This window comes from Bison bison, unplaced genomic scaffold, assembly GCF_000754665.1.
Source record: "Bison bison bison isolate TAMUID 2011002044 unplaced genomic scaffold, Bison_UMD1.0 scf7180017864297, whole genome shotgun sequence".
Taxonomy (NCBI): domain Eukaryota; kingdom Metazoa; phylum Chordata; class Mammalia; order Artiodactyla; family Bovidae; genus Bison; species Bison bison.
In genome coordinates this window covers 5,684,673-5,703,128 of record NW_011494869.1, presented here as the reverse complement: position 1 = coordinate 5,703,128, position 18,456 = coordinate 5,684,673, and the positions used below count along the sequence as shown (strand labels likewise).

Below are 18,456 nucleotides of genomic sequence, written 5' to 3'. Positions count from 1 at the left end.
TACCCGCAGCCTGGGCTCCCCTTTCCTTGCGGGCTCGGAGGGGCTGGGAGGGAGGCCGGGCGCAAAGAGCCCCTGCCCCGCGCACAAGTTTCCGTCCCGCCGCGTGTGGGCCCCGCAGCAGGGCACACCTGTCAGCTGGAGAGGCTACAGACTGGGCAGCCCCGCGCAGTGTCGGGAGTAGATTGGGGCGTTCGTCTTTGGCTGGAGGTTTTCTCTTTTCCACGTCTCTCGGGGTAGGGGGAGGGCTTAGGGCGCGTCCCCAATCTCTTGCCCTTGAAGCCGGGTGCGCATTAAGCTACAGGGGCCGAGCTCTCCTGGATCTCCTCTGAGAAAAGCGGGTGGAGGGGGACAAGAGGCTCCTCTCCGCTGGCTTGAGGGGAGACACGGTTCCCTGTCTGAGCAGGGCCACTTGAGGCGGAGCTGGCACCAGAGCCTGATTGCACATGGGGTCTCTGGCTGCGGGACCTTCTTGGGGGTATAGGGGTGCCAGGATAAAGCGTTTAGTTCCTGAGCGGGGAAGGAGGGGTCCTGCCCGGGAAAGGAGGGGGCCGGCGACACTGAGGATGCCGCCTTTGTCTGCAGTCACACTTTGCCAAGGTAGCGCCCGTCCCCCCTCCCCCCAGGAGGTGAGTGGGGCCTGGTCCGACTGATTCCTTGCATTTTCCGTTTCTTCCCGGCTGGGTCGTGGGAAACGGGCACGTGGGTGTGGCTGGCACCGCCTTCGTTAGAAAGCCAGGGTCTGGTGGGGGTGAGAAGCATGGCCAGTGCCTTCCGGGCTGCGTTAACCTGGTGGGCACCGCCTCTGGCACTGCACCGAGGCGGGGCGCCAGCGCCGGGCAGGTTGCTGGGTTGGCCTCGGCGCCCCCTGCTCTTTACCAGCGCGTAGGCAGGCAGCAGTGCCCGCAGCGCCCCCATGGCATATAAGCTCTAGAGGGGGGTGGGGGCTCTCCTGGGTGGTGGATGCAGGGCCTAGGGGCCCGGGGACTGCAAGCGCGTGCGAGAGCCCCCCGGGGGGTGGGGCGGGGGAGACAAGGACGGCTGGGAATCTTGCAGAGGAAGCACAAGGCAGGCTCCCCGGGACAGCGGGGCAGAGCGCCCGGAGGCCGAGCTTCCCGGAGAGGTGAGGCTGCCAACAGCACTTTCCGGACCGAAGCTGCTGGAATGCTGCTGAGGCCTGAGTCTCCGGTTGATTTAGGCACCGACTACGTATTCCTCACCCCTCCTGTGTGAGAGGTGGCAGGGGAACCAGCCCCCTAGCAAGAAAGTATGTTTGTGTTGAGGTGGCAGTCAGGAGTCAGTTTGAGTGAGACCTAGACTTGGAGCAAGCTTGGAAGTGAGACCCCTTTGTCTGTAAAGGTGGGTGGTGGTGGTAACAGGATTCTCCAGATCAGGCAGTTGGCAAGGAGAGGAGATGGGGAGAGGGCCTCAGAGTAGCGGGCAGGGAGCTGTTCTCATCAGCCTTTCCCCAACCCCTCCCCTCCCCCACTCAGTCCTTCAGGGCTACTGTTCAGTATAATGATTTACCTGGGACCTATGGAACAAGAAACCATTGGAATCCCTCCCCAAGGAGTTGCTAAGTCCCAGAGAATTTGGGCAAGATCAGGCAGCCAGGGCGATAGTAGGGCTGTGTCTCCAGCACAAGGCTTCAAGTACCAAGTGCTAGACTCGGCTCATTAAAACACAGCTCTTTTCAGATGGGCAGATGCTGGAAGTCCTGAGTTTTCCTAACAGAACCTGCCAGCATTTCCTGGAGTAGCGGGGCAGGGGTACAGGGGTACGTGGACGGAGATTCCATGTGGGCACTAGGGCCAAGTGGATGGGGCTTCCTGGCAGGCACCCGTCCTGGGCTGCTGGGCTGCTGGGCTGCTGCAGTGGCAGCTGCAGTTCCCCCTGGTGCCCCAGTGCTGGGCTTCCAGGAGGGCTGTCCACACCCCAGCTCTCATTTCCTTTTCTTTCCCTTGTCTGCTTTTCCTGGTTACTTTCCCTTTTTTTTTTTGCTGCCTCTCAAGTCAAAGAGAAAAAGATGAGAAAACAGAGAACATTGGTAAACTTTCTCTTACAGATTTAGTTGTTTTGAGAAAGGGAAGCTGTTTCCTCCTTTTTTCCCTCAGGCACCTCTCTCTGTTTCCTGCTCTTTCTCATCTTTTCCTTCCCCACTTTCTTCATGGGCGTGATCCCCTGGTGGGTATAGGGCATAAAGGCTGCCTAGCTGCCCTTGCCCCTCCACTTCCTCCTTCTTCTTGGCTTTTCAGATGCTCAGAGCTTCCTCTGGCCTCAGGCTCACCGCTGCTGAAGCTTACCTGTGAGAGCTTTGGGTCAGGTAGATCCCAGTTCTGCCACCAGCTAGGTCTCTCTCAGATCTCTCTGGCTTGGGTTTAGCTAATGATAGTAAACGCTGCTTTGAGTGCTTTATGTATATAACCCATGTAATCCTCAAAGCTGTTAGGAGGTTAGTGCTGCAACACACATTTTACAGATGAATAAGGGGTAGAACAGGCACACAGTAAGTGGCAGAGCTGAGCGTTCTTGCCTGGAGAATCCCATGGACAGAGGATCCTGCCTGTCCTCTGTCTGCTACTAAACTACTACTACTACTGGTCTGGCTTTTGCATCTCCAGTCTTAGTCATGTTCAATAAATGGTGATGGTTGTTATTAGTGGATCATTTCCCCAGTTCTAGGCCAGGCCCAGAGAACATGCCCCCATGGCCATTGACCAGAGAAACTGCCTCCCGCTGACCCACTTCTCCTACCTTCTCCCACCAGATGCCGGTGCAGCTGACAACAGCCCTGCGCGTGGTGGGCACCAGCCTGTTTGCCTTGGCAGTGCTGGGTGGGATCCTGGCAGCTTACGTGACAGGCTACCAGTTCATCCACACAGAAAAACACTACCTGTCCTTTGGGCTGTACGGTGCCATCCTGGGCCTGCACCTGCTCATCCAGAGCCTGTTTGCCTTCCTGGAGCACCGGCGCATGCGACGGGCAGGCCGGACCCTGAAGCTGCCCTCCCCATTGCGGCGCTCGGTGGCGCTCTGCATCGCTGCGTACCAGGAGGACCCCGACTACCTGCGCAAGTGCCTGCGCTCAGCCCAGCGCATCGCCTTCCCCGACCTCAAAGTGGTCCTGGTGGTGGATGGCAATCGCCAGGAGGATGCCTACATGTTGGACATCTTCCACGAGGTGCTCGGTGGCACCGAGCAAGCCGGCTTCTTCGTGTGGCGCAGCAACTTCCATGAGGCGGGTGAGGGTGAGACGGAGGCCAGCCTGCAGGAGGGCATGGACCGTGTTCGGGACGTGGTGCGGGCCAGCACCTTCTCGTGCATCATGCAGAAGTGGGGAGGCAAGCGAGAGGTCATGTACACGGCCTTCAAGGCCCTTGGTGATTCGGTGGACTACATCCAGGTGAGGGTGCTTCCCTAGGTGTGTGTGGATGTGTGGATGTGTTCAGCCAGCCAGGCATACTCTCCTGGGGAAGTTTAGGTCCAGTCTGGGTGCCCTGTGTCTTGTATTTTCCTCCCCTACACTTCAGAAGGCAGTAAACACAGTAATTTTAAACAGCTGTCCTGGGGTCAAGAAGACCTAGGCGGGAATCTTGGATCTGCTGGTGCTTTAGCTGAGTGAATCTGGGCAGGTCTCTGGACTCTGGGCAGGTCTGTGGATTGGTATCCCCAGAGTGGCAAACAAGTGTATAGCATTTACTTTATACCAGACACTGTTATAAGTATTTCATGTGTTTTAGTTCTTTTAATCCTCACAATATTCCTAGGGGATGGGTACCGTGCTTATTTCTACTTACAGAAACTGAGCCTGCAGTGCAGCTGCCTAATGCCTAACTTGCCTCATGTCGCACAGCAGTAATGAGCAGAGCCAGGAGTTGGGCCCAGGCCGTTTGTCCTTGTGCAATACTGCCTCACCATTGACAGCACGGGGATGAGCCTCTTCATAAAGTGTGGGGAAGAGCAAAAAAGAATCATGCTCCAAAGCACTCAGATAGTTTTAGTTATGGGTTGATGAAAAGTCTCACTCTTTCTGGTGTCAGGTTCTTGTCTGTGAGGTGGAGGGACACAGGTGCGAATTACCCCCCAGCTCAGTGCTGCAGCCATCTTGGCAGGGCCAGGACCCCAACAGACGCTGCCTCGCTTCCAGCTGAAGCGGGCATTGACACCTCCTTGAAAATTTTATTATGTTGACAAGGTAACACGGCTCCAGTTTTCATATAACAAAACCTAGAGAAAACTGATCAAAGATTATGCATCTCAGTACCGAGTAGAAACTGACACCCAGGACCCAGATTTGTGGTCCAGCATCTGTTCCCCCTTCTCTGTTTCTGCCCTTCTGCACATATGCCCATTGCTTGAATGAATAGCAGCTGCTGTGGTCGCCCACCTACGTACCAGCACAGTCTTGCTGACAGCATGTTGCGTACTCCAATATTTAAATTTTCTATACGGTACCCACCTAAAATTAGCTTGCTGCAGATTTTTTTGTCTTGGCTGTTTGGCAAGTTGTACCCTCGCATAAGAGTTGGTACACCTACCTCTTCCTGCCTTCCTAGGCCCAAGGGCCTCCTTAGCGCCAGAGAGGGAGGGCTGTGAGACAGGTCTTAATTCTGCAGTCCGTCTAGGGTCAGGGGCCTTTGAGACTTGCCAGTGGACTCAGACGACTTAGAAAAAGCCCTGGAGCCCTGGCACAGGCTCAAGCCGTAGTGACTGCTGTCTATTCCCTCGAAGCACAGGATCCCCTCAACCCTGCCCTCCCACACCTCTTCCTTTCCAGTGTGTTCTGGTGGGTCAGCACATGGGCTCACCTGGGGCAGCCCTGGGCCTGCCTGTCAGTGAACACTCTGGATTTCAGTCTGTCTGCATGAGCCCGCTGAAGGTGTCTTTCCCTCTTCAGGAGATAACCCTGCTTCAGCCAGTGGGGAAGCCCAGGCAGCCGTTTCCTAACCTTGCTCAGTTGGAAAGACCTCCCTGGGATGAAGGAAGTGCTGCAGTGTGAGGAATGAGAGTCAGGGCTGGAGTAGTTGTGTGACCAGCAGCGCTGGGAAGCTTGGCCTATAAGCTGAGGAGGTTCTGGGAGTGTGGCCTGAGCCTCCTGCGACCTTCCCAGTCTGGGCCAGTGCTGTAAGGATGTGTCAATGGGGAGGCACGTCGGAGTGGCTGCGATGACTCTGGCTGGTTCCCCTCTGCCCTCTGCTGCTTGTCTGCAGTCACTGAATCTTCCAGGATGGAGAGAGAAAGCAGAGGGTTGGAGTGCAGCCCCCTTCCTGCAGGCTAGTGGGCTCTCACTCAGCAACTTTAGTAGAAGAATTCTAGGCTTTTGCAGACTCTGGGCTCATCTGTGGATACTGTTTCTTGCTCTGTTGGGGTCAGGAAGCCAGTTCCCCTACCCAGTGGCTATTTGGGATTTTTACAGCATCTCAGTAATTTTCTAAAATGTAGACAAGGAGTCAGGCAATAGGGTAAGTGTTTGTAGTACAGGTTCAACTATTAACAACAATGGGTCACCTAACAGAATCAAACCAGGAGTCTCCCATGGAGGGGAGGGTGGGTGGGCAGGATTTGATCCAGGTTCTGAGTGGAGGAGCTGCTACCAGCTTCTAGGCCCATCCAGAGCTGGAATCTAGGTGAGAACAGCCCTTGGCTCTGCTGGGCCCTAGTCTGGGAGACCTGGCCAACAGGGCACAAGTGGCCTGGCAGCCACACTGGTGGGGCTGTGACTGGGCTAGATACACCCTCCACTTGGGCTGGCTGTCTAAGAGACTGAAACAGGGCAGCTCGGTTCGTGATGATCCCGTGAGCAAGCTTTGGTGGTAGCCTCTGGCAGGAGCCATTTCTCAGCCCTCTGAGCAATGTCTGCTGGCCTTGCTCGAGCCACAGTGCCTGTCTGATTTCAGTGACGTTTTCCTTTCTTCCCAAGGACCCCAGAGAAATATAGTAAGACCACTTCTGAGGAGCCTGGCTCAATCAGGGCTAAAGATCTGTCCAGTACTAGACACTTTTCCCTTTCTGGGCCCACCACTGAAAGTCCCCTGGGTTCCTCTCTCAGCCAAGCAGCTATCAAGTCGGTACCTGAACTCTCCTGTTTCTTACTTCCCTCGGTAATTCATCTCACCCCTTCTATTTGGCATATATCTCTTTGTTAGTGGTTTGAAGTGTGTCTGGTGAAGGGGTTATGTCCCTCAGGCAGTGAGCCACCAGGGGTGGGGTGGGTGTGTGTGTGTGTGTGTCAGAATGGACTGACAGTACCTTCCTTCTGCAGGTGTGTGACTCTGACACTGTGCTGGATCCAGCCTGCACCATTGAGATGCTTCGAGTCCTGGAGGAGGACCCTCAAGTAGGGGGAGTCGGGGGAGATGTCCAAGTAAGAAGTAACCAAGGATTCCTGTGGGTGGAGGGTCTGGATTCTTTCTGCTTCTTCATCTAATTGGATATACTGGGGAAGTGGGCATTTTGTTTTGGAGGGGGATTTCCTCTTTGACAGTTTTATTGGTACCAAAGGGCTCATCTGCTACCCACCCCCTTTCCTGTTCTATTTCCACCAGGGGCAGGGGGGCAGAAAATTACTTGACTGGTATGTAGAGGGCCTGTGCTGCTGGGAGGGGCACAGTATTCTGAGGCCATCCATCCTAGAGGGTGCTTCCTTTTTGGCCAGTGGTGCAGCAAGCACCTCCAAAGTTAGACCCCCTGAAAAACGCTTGCTGTTGGGGACAATGCACTGAAGAGCTCTGTGCAGTATGGTATGAATAAAGGGCCAGATCTTCTTCCAAGGGAACTACTGGCAACATACCATGTCTTTCCAAGAAGCTTTCCAACTGCAGAAAGGGTCAGTGTAGGGGGCTGGGGTGTTACTTTGCTTCTTTCTCAAGCCTTTCTCTCAGCCGCCACCACAGGCTGCCTCCTGAGATTGAAGGTGGCTTTGGCTGCTAGAGCACTTCATTGGGACAGTTGGTGCATATGACACAGAGGAGAGGTGGGGCTGGTGCTGAGAAGAGTTGACTGGGTGTGGTTGCCTCCTCTCAGCCTCTGGTTTCCCATCTCTGAGAGAGCTGGGACTTGTGGACAGAAACTAGAGCCAAGGGCTACAGATCTCAGAGTGTAAGGAGGCCTCCTGTTCTCTGGTGTCTGTCTCCTGGGGCTCTCATCATCAGGCAAGGAGGCCCAGAATCTCTGGTTCCCTTGCAGATCCTCAACAAGTATGATTCATGGATCTCCTTCCTGAGCAGTGTGCGGTACTGGATGGCCTTCAACGTGGAGCGGGCTTGCCAGTCCTACTTTGGCTGTGTGCAGTGCATCAGTGGGCCCTTGGGCATGTACCGTAACAGCCTCCTTCAGCAATTCCTAGAGGACTGGTACCACCAGAAGTTTCTGGGCAGCAAGTGCAGCTTTGGGGATGACCGGCACCTCACCAACCGAGTCCTGAGTCTTGGCTACAGGACTAAGTATACAGCTCGTTCTAAATGCCTCACGGAGACCCCCACCAAGTACCTCCGGTGGCTCAACCAGCAGACTCGCTGGAGCAAGTCTTACTTCCGGGAGTGGCTCTACAACTCTCTGTGGTTCCACAAGCACCACCTCTGGATGACCTACGAGTCAGTGGTCACAGGTTTCTTCCCCTTCTTCCTCATTGCCACGGTCATACAGCTCTTCTACCGGGGCCGCATCTGGAACATTCTCCTCTTTCTGCTGACAGTGCAGCTAGTGGGCATTATCAAGGCCACCTACGCCTGCTTCCTGCGGGGCAACGCAGAGATGATCTTCATGTCGCTCTACTCCCTTCTCTATATGTCCAGCCTCCTGCCGGCCAAGATCTTTGCCATTGCTACCATCAACAAGTCTGGCTGGGGCACCTCTGGCCGAAAAACCATCGTGGTGAACTTTATTGGCCTCATCCCTGTGTCCATCTGGGTGGCAGTCCTCCTTGGGGGGCTGGCCTACACAGCTTACTGCCAGGATCTGTTCAGTGAGACAGAGCTGGCCTTCCTGGTCTCTGGGGCCATCCTGTACGGCTGCTACTGGGTGGCCCTCCTCATGCTGTACCTGGCCATCATCGCCCGGCGATGCGGGAAGAAGCCAGAACAGTATAGCTTAGCCTTTGCTGAGGTGTGATGCAGCCCCCAAGCAGAGCGGGACGAGTGCAATGGGTAAGGGAGGGAAGGGGAACAGAAAAGACAGGGTGGGAGGGAGAGGGAGTGCTGTTTCTTAATGGTCCAAAGTGCAAAGAATGGTGACTGTCGTATGGCCTGGGACAGCTCTGCTTCAAGGAGGCAAGTCCAGTGCAGCGGAGGAGAGGCAGAGGAGGCATACTGTTTTCAGGCCGCTTGTCTGTTGCCTCCGCACATACAGGTGGCCTCTGGGCAAGATTCCACTTCCTCCCCTGAGATCCAGAGGGAACTCAGAAGTGTGCTAAAGCAAATAGTAAGTTCCATTCAGTGGCAACTTCTCATGGGTGAGTGAGCAACAAGGGCCCAAGGAAAGGGGTTCTCTTAGTCCACCTGAACACAATCAGAGGTGGTGGGAGTACTTTTGAGTGATCTGGGCCAGCTAGTAACATGTCCCCACCTCAATCTAGTTATCAATGCAATAAGATTGTGCCTGAAATACAAGGCCCAGAAGCCTGATCTTTGGGCATCAGAAAACAGGGTCCGGGAATGGTGCTTTCTTATGTGAAGTACCTCATTCCGCATCTCAGCATCCCAAGGATGAGCCAGACTAGCAGGGAGTTAGCACTGTACTGTTGTTAAGTGTGTGTGTGTGTGTATGTGTGTGTATATATGTTAAAAAGGAAAGCTGGCCAGGAGGAACAAACGGTGGTGGTGGTGGTGGTGCTAAAAGCCATGGGTTACAGGGAGGCTGGGAGCTGACAATTCTACCTGGAAATTGCCCAAACATCTAGATTAGCTTGTCTGTGATCTCTTCTAAGAAGGTAAAATGTTCTGGTCATCTACCAAGAAGATTAAACCCTAACATGATGAGAAAGGAAGTGAGGACTTGGGTATTACAAGCTGTATACTCCTGAATTCCTCTCTCAAATTCAGCTCTGAGTCTAAGCCAGCCTTCTCACTTGGCTTCCCTTCACAGTGATAAGTCACCTCTCCCACCCTCCTCCTCACCGAGTTAAGTTTTTCAAGGTGGCAAGTGAGACAGAGCCTAGGGCTCTCATTGGCCCCTCTGCAGTAGGCCAGCCTGCCGTCAGCATGTGGGGGGAAAACTGTTAGGAGTCTCTGACCAAACTGGCTGCAGCCTGGAACTGCCTGGACAGGTTCCTTGGCAGCTGGACAGCACACATGACATTCAGGCTATAGTTCTTGACAATCACCTCTAATGGAAAGCTTTTCAGCATTCCCTAAGTGAGCCCTCAGTCCAAGCTGGTCATCGTTGAGACTGTCCATTCTCCTCAGTGGCTTCTCCAGGGAATTCTTACAGCCAAGTTGTGGATAGTCACTACTGCACTTGCTTGCTCCTGTCCAGAAATCAAACAAGGGGATGGAACTGGTATCTAAATTCTAAGGTTCTTGTCTTCTCTCACGCCTCTTGAGGATGTTTGGTTTTCCTCTGCTTTTTTGGAGAGGGTGTGAGGGAAGGCCATTTTCTACAGATTTGCAATCCACAAGACTGCTCTGAGCTTTTGGGTTTAAAACCTGGGATACTGACTAAGCCTTTGACTTAGGGGTCACTTGCTCCAGTGTGCTCTCTCCAAATGTCCACTCCAGAGGGCCTGCTGACCTGTCAGAACCAGCACCAAGGTGGAGAGTAGTTGAGGGGCAAGCCTCTAGTGTGCCCAGGTGCTACCCACAAAGGAACTAGGTACACTCTTGAGCCAGACTGGCAAACCCTGGTGCTTCCCTTCATCACCCGCCAACTCGTGGGTTTTCCAGGTGCGCCAACACTGCTGCATCGCATAGGCCTCAAGCTTCTGAGAAGACTGTTGGTTGACATCAGGCCTAATCCAGAAGGCTAGGAAGAGGCAGCAGGCATTTGCTAAAGGCAGTTGTTCCGGGCTCTTCCGTGTTTTTGCTGGCCAAGAAGTAAACTATTTTGAGCACTACAATGGAGGAAATCCGGTCAGCCAACTGCAGAGCTGACTTCACTAAGGGCTTGTTTTTCTTCAGCATTTACTTGAAGGTTAACGTGGGATGGACGCCCAGATGGAGAGTCTGGGCAGTCCGCCTCTCAGCTCTGCCTTGCACTTAAGAGATCACCAACTTTCCCCAGGTCGAGCAGGCAGGTACAAGTGGGCTCACAACGTTTGACCTCGACTGGTTTTTCTAAGTTATTTTGTACATTTTTCAGCAGCGAAACCAAACTGGGTCTTCAGCTTTATTCCTGTTCTTGCAAGGGAAGAGCCTTTATACAATTGGACACGTTTTGGTTTTTCCTCAATGAGAATTTTAACCCTCTTTTGTATTATTTCTACAATTTGTAAACATATTTATTTTTACTTTTTTTTTTTTACTTTCTGGTGAAATTTTTTATACTGCACTTGTCAAAATAAAGAATCTCACTTAAGGCTGGTATCTCTGAACTCCTCCTTCCCTCTTTGAACTAATGAAAGGTCTGTAATTCAGTTCCAAGATGGGTATTTGAGGCAGAACTAGTTTTGTCAAGGTAATTCCAATGGAACTCAGAAGCAGGTAAGTTGTCAAAGCTGCCTCTGGACCTGGGGAATACAGTAGGCCTGCTTAGTAACTGCACACCTGTGGTGGCTTAGTTTTTACTGTAGATGATGCATAGGATCTTTGGAGAAATTACTGAGCCAATGAGTTAGCCCTAGCTAACCAATTAAGGCTAAAAACCAAAGCTTGCTTCCTCCTTAAATGAAAGTATATTATCTGAGAGGTCATGGAGGATTGTGGCCAAGCTGAAACAATGAAAAGCAGTGGGTAAACTTCCTTCCCTGTGGAACAGGTAATAAAAAGGGAGTGAAATCAACAGCCCTCTCATCTCATTTATTAAAGAAACAGTAAGAAAAGATACAATGTGGGAAAAACACCAACCATCCTTTCACATCAGGCTGAACAAAGCACAGTGATTTCTCCCCTTTATCCCCCACCCCCCACCCCAATTCCCATAATCCCATCCACATCAGTTTAATCTTGAGGTTCTTTGATTGGGAGTACCAGTGGAGAGGGAGTTGGATGAGCAGTGTAGCCTTGGTTCTGGCTTCCTCTAAGTCCCAGGAGAAGGAAGCTGCAGACCCAGTCAGTCAAGCGGATGCTGTATTTGGTGGCTCTCTGAAGTGGCTGCACTTCCCTGTTCGGTGTTCAAGTCCCCAGGGGAAGAAGGTATGGCAGTAGAGGATGACCAGGTCAGTGTTGCAGAAGCATGGTCCTTTCACCAATGCAACATTTCTAGAGAGCAGTGAGCTCATTCTCCAGTGGTGAGCAGGGGACTATGTATGAATTGGGACCTGCAGGCCAATGTATCCCTGAGGAAAGGTCCACAAGAACAATTCAAGAAACCAGTAAGAAACAAGGGGCAGAAAGCTGTGGGACAAAAGCACAGCAGGCTCCTGAAGGCTGGAGATTCCTTCTCTCAAGGTGGGATCATTCCCACCTGCTAAAGTCCACATCCCACAGTTAAAGTTCCTTCAGTCAAGAAAGACGCAGAGTGGGGAAAAAGGCTCATTTGAACCTGAGCCCCAGGTATGTACTTCAGATTGTAGTTCCATATCTACTACTTCACCTGCCCAGAACCACAGTGCCTGGAAACCAAGGTGGTCCTGGAGAGAAAATGGTGTTTAAGGGGGCAACATTCCATTTGGGTACATTGCAGCCATTGGACCCCCTGGTCTGGGGAAAGCAGCTGGGTTTGTGCCAGGGAGGCTCCCCACTCTAGGAAATGGAACCAAAGTCTTGCTCACAGGGCCATTCATTCTTGGAAAGGAAGCTGGGTTTACACCCAGGGTCCCAGTTGGCCTTGCAAAAGGAGCTGGGTTGATACCCACGGGGCCAGCTGGCGAAGAGCCTAGTGGCCCTGGAGCTGGCCTGGGGAAGGTAACCTGACCAGGGCCTAACGGACCAATAGACCTGGGGAAGGTAGCTGGACTTGGACCCTGTAAGCCAGTGGCCCTTGGGAAGTTAGCTGGGTTGGGGCCTAGTGGCCCAGAGGCTCTTGGGAAAACTGCTGGACTTGAACCCTGGAGGCCAGCAGACCTCTGGAAGTTAACTGGGTTTGAAGCCAATGTGTTAGAAGACTGACAGAAGGCAGCTGGGTTCAACCCCCCTGAACCTGTCCCCCTTGCAAAGGGATTAGCATTTACTCCCATAGGGCCAGCAGGCCTTGCAAAATGAGCTGAATTAGGGCCAACAGGGCCAGGAGCCCTTGACAGGGGAGATGGATTTGGCCCTGGAAGGCCAATTCCCCGAGAGCCAGGCCCTGAATTTGGGCCTATGGGGCCAGGAAGTCTGGCCATGGAAGATGGGCTTGTGCCCATGTTTCCAGAAGCCTGTGAGAAAGAAGCTGAATTCGCTCCTAAAAGACCTGCTGCTCTTAGAATGGGAGCAAGATCTAGGCCTTGAGGCCCAGCCATTCTTAAGTTAAGACCAGATCCTGTGCCCAAGAGGCCACCTGCTCTGGCATCCAGATTAGGGCCTGGGCCCAGGCCACCTGCCCTTGGATTAGGCCCAAGGCCTGGGCCCAGGCCACTTGATCTTGGGTTGGGCCCAAGGCCAGGACCTGGAAACATACTTGACCTCGGGGCAGGGTTTGTACCTACAAAGCCTGACCTCAGATTGGGACTCGGTCCAGGGCCCAGGCCAACAGGTCTAGGATTGGGAGGACCGTTTCCAGGAGTCAACAAGACACCCGCTCTCAGGCTGGGTCCAGATCCAGGGCCCATGGGGCCACCACTTCTGGGGTCAGGACCTGTTCCCAGAAGACCACTTGGCCTTGGGTTGGACACCGGACCTGGCCCTGGGAGACTCCCTAGCCTTGGGTTAGACAGAGGCCCTGGGCCTGGAAGAGCCCCTGCCCTAGGATTCAGAGTTGACCCTGGGCTTGGGCCCAAGAGACCACCCGGCCTTGGGAAAGAAACTGCACCTGTGCTAGTGGGGTTCATCCCTCTTGGAAAAGAAGCCAGGCCCGGGTCACGAGCACCAGCAGGGAAAGGTGCTGGATTTGAAGCCAGTGAGCCTGATGAATTGGGAAAAGGAGAGGGATTCCTTGGAAACGGAGCCAAATTTCCACCAAGAGAACTGCTTGCCATAAGGAAGGGATCCGAGTTCATACCCAGTGGGTGGCCTGTGTTTAGAACAGGCCCCCCCTGGGGTCCCAGGGAACCGTCCAGCCGTCCTCGAGGTGGCAGGGGAGCACGAGTCCAAGGAGTTGGCCGCTCTCGAGGGAAAATCCGAGGTTCTTTCATACTTTCTTGGGGACGTTGGTGATGATGGGCTTGGGACGAGTTTTGAAAAGGATCTTGTTTTTGATGAGTGCAGTCACCAGGTACCGGGTGCCACTCTCGCAGCCAAGTTCATCACAATCCTGCTCCCCGGGAGTGTGTTTAACAAGGACGGCAAAAGGTTTCTCCAGGTGGATGATTTTCCCATATAGGATATGATGCCCCACGATCAGCACAGGGATTCCCTTTGGCAGAACAAGAATGAGATGCCTGAGGTTCAGGGCGAAGTCATAATATTCAAGTGCCTTCTAGAGATGCTCTTAGGAGTCAATGCTGGCACCTCCACTCCCTCTACCACTGCTGAGAAGCCACAACGGATAACCCACCCTCATATCCTTTTTACTCTTTCCGGCCCCAGGTGAGAGAATGTCTACTTTCAGAACTGTGACCTTTCCAGATTCCCCAAAGCTAAATTACCCTGCTACTGCAGAGGTCGGGGGTGGGGGGGGAGAACAAGAGGGGCTTGGCTAGACCCTGAATAACAAACCTGAGGGCAGTCCTCACTGTGGGTCCTGGGAGCACCACCTTGGTGTAGCTTGCTTTCCTGAGGCATTAGGCAGGGAAAGAAAAGTCCCCTCACCTCAGTGGTGTAATGTAGGTCTCCCAGGAGGTTTCCAGCTAATCCAGTGCTGTGGCGAGCCTCGATCTCCCCCTGTAGCTCCATCAGCACCCATTCTGCCAGGCCTCCAGCCCCAGCACTGCAAGCAAAGGGCTGGCGGTTACACTATTTTGGAGGGGTGAAGGATGAATCATAGTGTCCTACACCACCATTCAAGGCCCAAGGGAACTCCTTGTTGAGCACAAGTTCTTGGGAAATTGGGCAGTGCCACGCACTGAACTCAAAACTGAAAGGCTGGGATTTGTGCTGGATGCATCTGAGGACCCCAATTCTTTCAGGGAAATTTCAAACCTATATAGACTTGATCGTTCAAGCTAAATTAAAACCCTCAAAATTTACTCACCTGGAAATAACAATCTGCACCATGAGCTTTACGTCTTTAAAAAGCAACGGAAAAGAAGCTGTAGAGGAAAAATATATTTTTTAGGATAATCGTAATGAATACTGTGTGCCAGGCACTTTCTAAATGCTTCAGACACATTTAGTTTCATTCCCCTAAAAACTCCATAGCATGTACATTTTTTAAACTGGTATTATACATAGAGAATTGCTTCAGATCACCAAGGGTCAACCACAGTGTGGAAAGTTAATAGGTACCACAGTGTGTTCAAGGTCACATAGCTACTAGTCAACCAGCCAAGATTTGAACCTAAGACATATACTGCAGAGCCCACCCTCTCGTCAGTATGCCAACTTGCCTTTCTCAGGGGCATTGTATTTTCCATTCTGTGTTTGTCTAAGAAACTAAGGAATTCTTTTAGATTTACTTTTTCCTTTGGTGATGGTGTAAGTCGATGTCTGCCACTTTGGTTATCTTTTATTTCAAGATTCAAAGGATCTCTCTGAACTAAAAGCTGAGAGAACGGAAAAGGTCCTTCAGACTTTAGTGAATGGTAAAGCTTATTTCTAACGTGATTCTCATCAAACACATTGCCCATCTTTCATTTAGACACTAAAACAACCCTGATGCTTAATCCTTCATTTTATACAATGGCCCCACCTGGTGGCAAGTTTGCAGTACTCTACAAGAATGAGTTAAAATGGGACATTTTTGCCTGAAACTGGCTTCTTATACCTGTCTTCCTAAGAGAGGTAGATTAAAGGGGGGACTAAAGGGATGGGGGATCTAAACTATGACTTCTGTAAAAATCTTTCCAATGAATAGATGAAGCCTAGTGTAAGGTTATCAGATCAGTGTTTACCAACTGTAGAACAAGTTAACAGGTATTATAATTGTGCTATTAGCAAACACCTGCTTAAACAGGTTTCCTTATTGACATGTCAATCTTTGTTTTGGATCTCCAGGGAAAAGTATCAATATACTGCCAGCATCCCTGTAAGACAGCAGAACCTCTTACTCTTGAGCACCAAACACACTTTGGAATCATGAGGCTGGTCAATTACTGGACTTCAAGTATAAATAGCAGTTAGTATTTATTCCGGAGAAGGCAATGGCACCCCACTCCAGTACTCTTGCCTGGAAAATCCCATGGACGGAGGAGCCTGGTGGGCTGCAGTCCATGGGGTCGCTGGGAGTTGGACACGACTGAGCAACTTGACTTTCACTTTTCACTTTCATGCATTGGAGAAGGAAATGGCAACCCACTCCAGTGTTCTTGCCTGGAGAATCCCAGGGATAGGGGAGCCTGGTGGGCTGCCGTCCATGGGGTCACACAGAGTCGGACACAACTAAAGCGACTTAGCAGCAGCAGTATTTATTCAATTTTTACTATGAATCAGATGCTGTGCATATACATATTATGGATGGTATCTCATTCAACTACTGTGAGACAAGGACTTAGCCGTATTTTGCAGATAAAAGCTACTGAGGGATATACTCTTGCTTATATGTGGTACAAACACAGCTAGCAGGTAGCAGAGCCAGCGTAAAAACGTAGGCCATCTGACTTCACGCTTGTAATCAATACCTCTCAACCAAGGAGAAAACCAAGAAAGGACAGAAAGGCATGAAAGCATCAGGCAGGCACTGCTTACATGCATTTAGCAAGAGCTACATCCGGAAGGCATGCTTGAATACGCCAGACCTGCTGCAGCACTGCCAAGTGTGGTACCCCCTGACCACAGGTAATACACTGGCCCAGGTGAACAAAGGTCTGACAGGTAAGAAGGCCCTACCTCCACCATCAACAGACCAACCAAAGCACTTTTAATATTCTCCCAAGGTCTCCTGAAGGAGAAAGACTAACAATTTAAAATTAGAAGCCCTAAGTTCAGGTTCCAGCCTGAAGTGTGGACACTCATCATACCCAAGTCACTGTGGGGCTAAAACCTAGATTGTCGGCTTCATTTAACTATTATGAAGACCAAATATTGTAAGATGTGGAACTGCTTTAAAAGACTAACATATAGCTGATTTTTCAAAGGATAAGTAAATCAGCATTTCCACATTATAACTATAAAACTTAAGAGCATGGTAGGTACACTTTAGCCATAAATCAAAAAAGGCTCAATAACTGAAACTGAAGTTGTGAAGTTTCTAAGGGTTAATAAATACATGTAGATCAAGAAAGAGTTCTTGTAAATGAGTTTTTAAAACTGTATTTATTTTTTTGCCTGATAACTGCTTTACAATATTCATTTGATTTAAATAAACTTTTGGTGACTGATGATACAGTGTATTTTCTTTGGTAAGTGCAAGTGATAGTAAAATACAGGTAGTTTCAGAGAAGCAATAAAGCGTTCACACAGATACACATTTTAGGAAAATCACAGCAGGGAAGGCGATTAACCCTTAAGACCTCTGACTCTGAGGTAGGAATGCACGGACTGTTTAGAAAAAGGGGATGTATTAATAGAAATACTTTTGGTGCATTCCCTATTTCCTGGAGTCTCCTGCCAGAACAAGAATTCAAAACAGTGGCCTACTTAGGGCTTTCACTGCCATGGGCCTGGGTCAGAGAACTAAGAGCCCACAAGCTGCGAGGTGTGGCCAAAAAAGCTAAATAAATAAAAACAAAAACCAGAAAAAAAGTGGTCGAAGTGGATAAAGGAAAACAGATGCCTGGTAGCTGGGTCAGAGTAGCTGCACTTCCATACTTGTTGCTAATGCTCCAACAAGACCACACAGCTCTCTATCCACTTATGTAGGCGGCCCTGCTTGAGTACACCTATTGATATAGGCAGGCAGCTAGCAATTCTCCTAAAAACAAAAATCCTGTGACCTAAACACTTTAGACCTAATGAGGCTGGACAAAGTGATGACAAATGAAGTTCACACCCAGCTTGCAAAAGTCTAGCTCATAGGAACCCGTGGACTGATGTGGCTGTATTTATGTACATGGGGGTGTATTTACCAAGTTAGTATTAATAAATAATGCAGGGGAACGCATCCCTTTGTATTTTAAAATTCTCCTTTAGCACCTTAAAATATCCCACTGGCTGAATCAGATTGTTCTTTTTCTTGCTCCATGCTCTAAACAGCTGTTCTTAAAACGAGGTATGTTTACCTGGGCACTTCACTAATAACACACCTAATGGAGGTGCATTTCACCCAGTGTAGCTAAGTCACTTCAGTCGTGTCCAACTCTGTGTGACCCCATAGACGTCAGCCCACCAGGCTCCCCCGCCCCTGGGATTCTCCAGGCAAGAGCACTGGAGTGGGTTGCCATTTCCTTCTCCAATGCATGAAAGTGAAAAGTCAAAGTAAAAACATGAGAACATGCAGTCTAATATGTCCCCATCCCCTTGAGAGCAGGCAGAGCAAGTTAGTAGGAAAACAAAGAGGTGAAGAAGTAAAATATAAGTCAAATCCTGTTGGTAACAAGTAACATTATAATGAAAAATTTCTGTAAAACAAAGAGATTTCTAAGTCTTCAGTCTCAACTCATTCCAACATTTACAAATAACCAATGCAACTTTTAAGTGTCTGTTCTAAGGTACTGCTTGTGTAGAAACTGCAGCTGTTATCAAGAGCAATATCTGAAGGCACAGTTTGACCAATGTACCATATCAAATCACGAAACTAAAAGTCAGTGGAAAAGATTGCCCAGCACCTCTCTCTCTCAACAGCCTTGAGTTTAATCCCAAATTTAGATAGGATCAACTGTCTTTGGTTAAGAATAATAATTCCAAGTTCCTGTAGAGCCAGGAAGAATGTTATGATCTTACTTTTTAAAAAGATGTTTAAATTCAATGTATTTCAGAGTGGAGTCTCAAAGGCCACGACTACAGTATGGACTTGGAGATGGAAAGTATGGAAAAAACCAAACACCTTTTCCCTGCAATGAATTATTTTGACTCCCTATCCTCTCTTATAAAAGGGGAAATTTTTTTTCTACCTACGTTTTTGAGGCTGTTACATGGCTAAATAAATACATATGTTCTGTACTCGTTAGTCAAATGACTTTAGCTATGTAAAAGAAACTTTTTAAAAAGCATTGTGTACATTTTAACTCCTATTTTTTTCCTTTATGGAAAGACA

At 50.4% G+C, this 18,456-nt stretch overlaps 2 protein-coding genes across 4 annotated transcripts in view; one reads left to right on the top strand and one right to left on the bottom strand.

Annotated features, from left to right (window-relative positions):
* Positions 1 to 10,506, top strand: part of HAS3 (hyaluronan synthase 3) — a 26,274-nt gene extending 15,768 nt beyond the window's left edge. For both annotated transcript variants that reach the window (XM_010850965.1, XM_010850964.1), the window contains exons 2-4: positions 2,765 to 3,400; positions 6,260 to 6,361; positions 7,183 to 10,506. In XM_010850965.1, coding sequence (XP_010849267.1) covers positions 2,765 to 3,400; positions 6,260 to 6,361; positions 7,183 to 8,106 — 1,662 coding nt within the window. In that variant the 3' untranslated portion in view covers positions 8,107 to 10,506. The remainder of the gene's footprint in view (positions 1 to 2,764; positions 3,401 to 6,259; positions 6,362 to 7,182) is intronic.
* A 421-nt stretch (positions 10,507 to 10,927) lies between these two features.
* CHTF8 (CTF8, chromosome transmission fidelity factor 8 homolog (S. cerevisiae)) overlaps positions 10,928 to 18,456 on the bottom strand; it is an 11,123-nt gene continuing 3,594 nt past the window's right edge. Inside the window, exons 2-5 of one of the 2 annotated variants that reach the window (XR_826230.1) lie at positions 14,359 to 14,416; positions 13,977 to 14,094; positions 12,676 to 13,581; positions 10,932 to 12,591 (exon numbers count right to left, since the gene is read on the bottom strand). Coding sequence is in view for 1 of the 2 variants with exons in the window: in XM_010850966.1 (XP_010849268.1) it covers positions 13,357 to 13,581; positions 13,977 to 14,094; positions 14,359 to 14,381 (366 nt within the window). In the remaining variant the exon portion in view is untranslated. Of the gene's footprint in view, positions 13,582 to 13,976; positions 14,095 to 14,358; positions 14,417 to 18,456 lie in introns of both variants that reach the window. The other variant, XM_010850966.1, reaches the window with a different exon arrangement.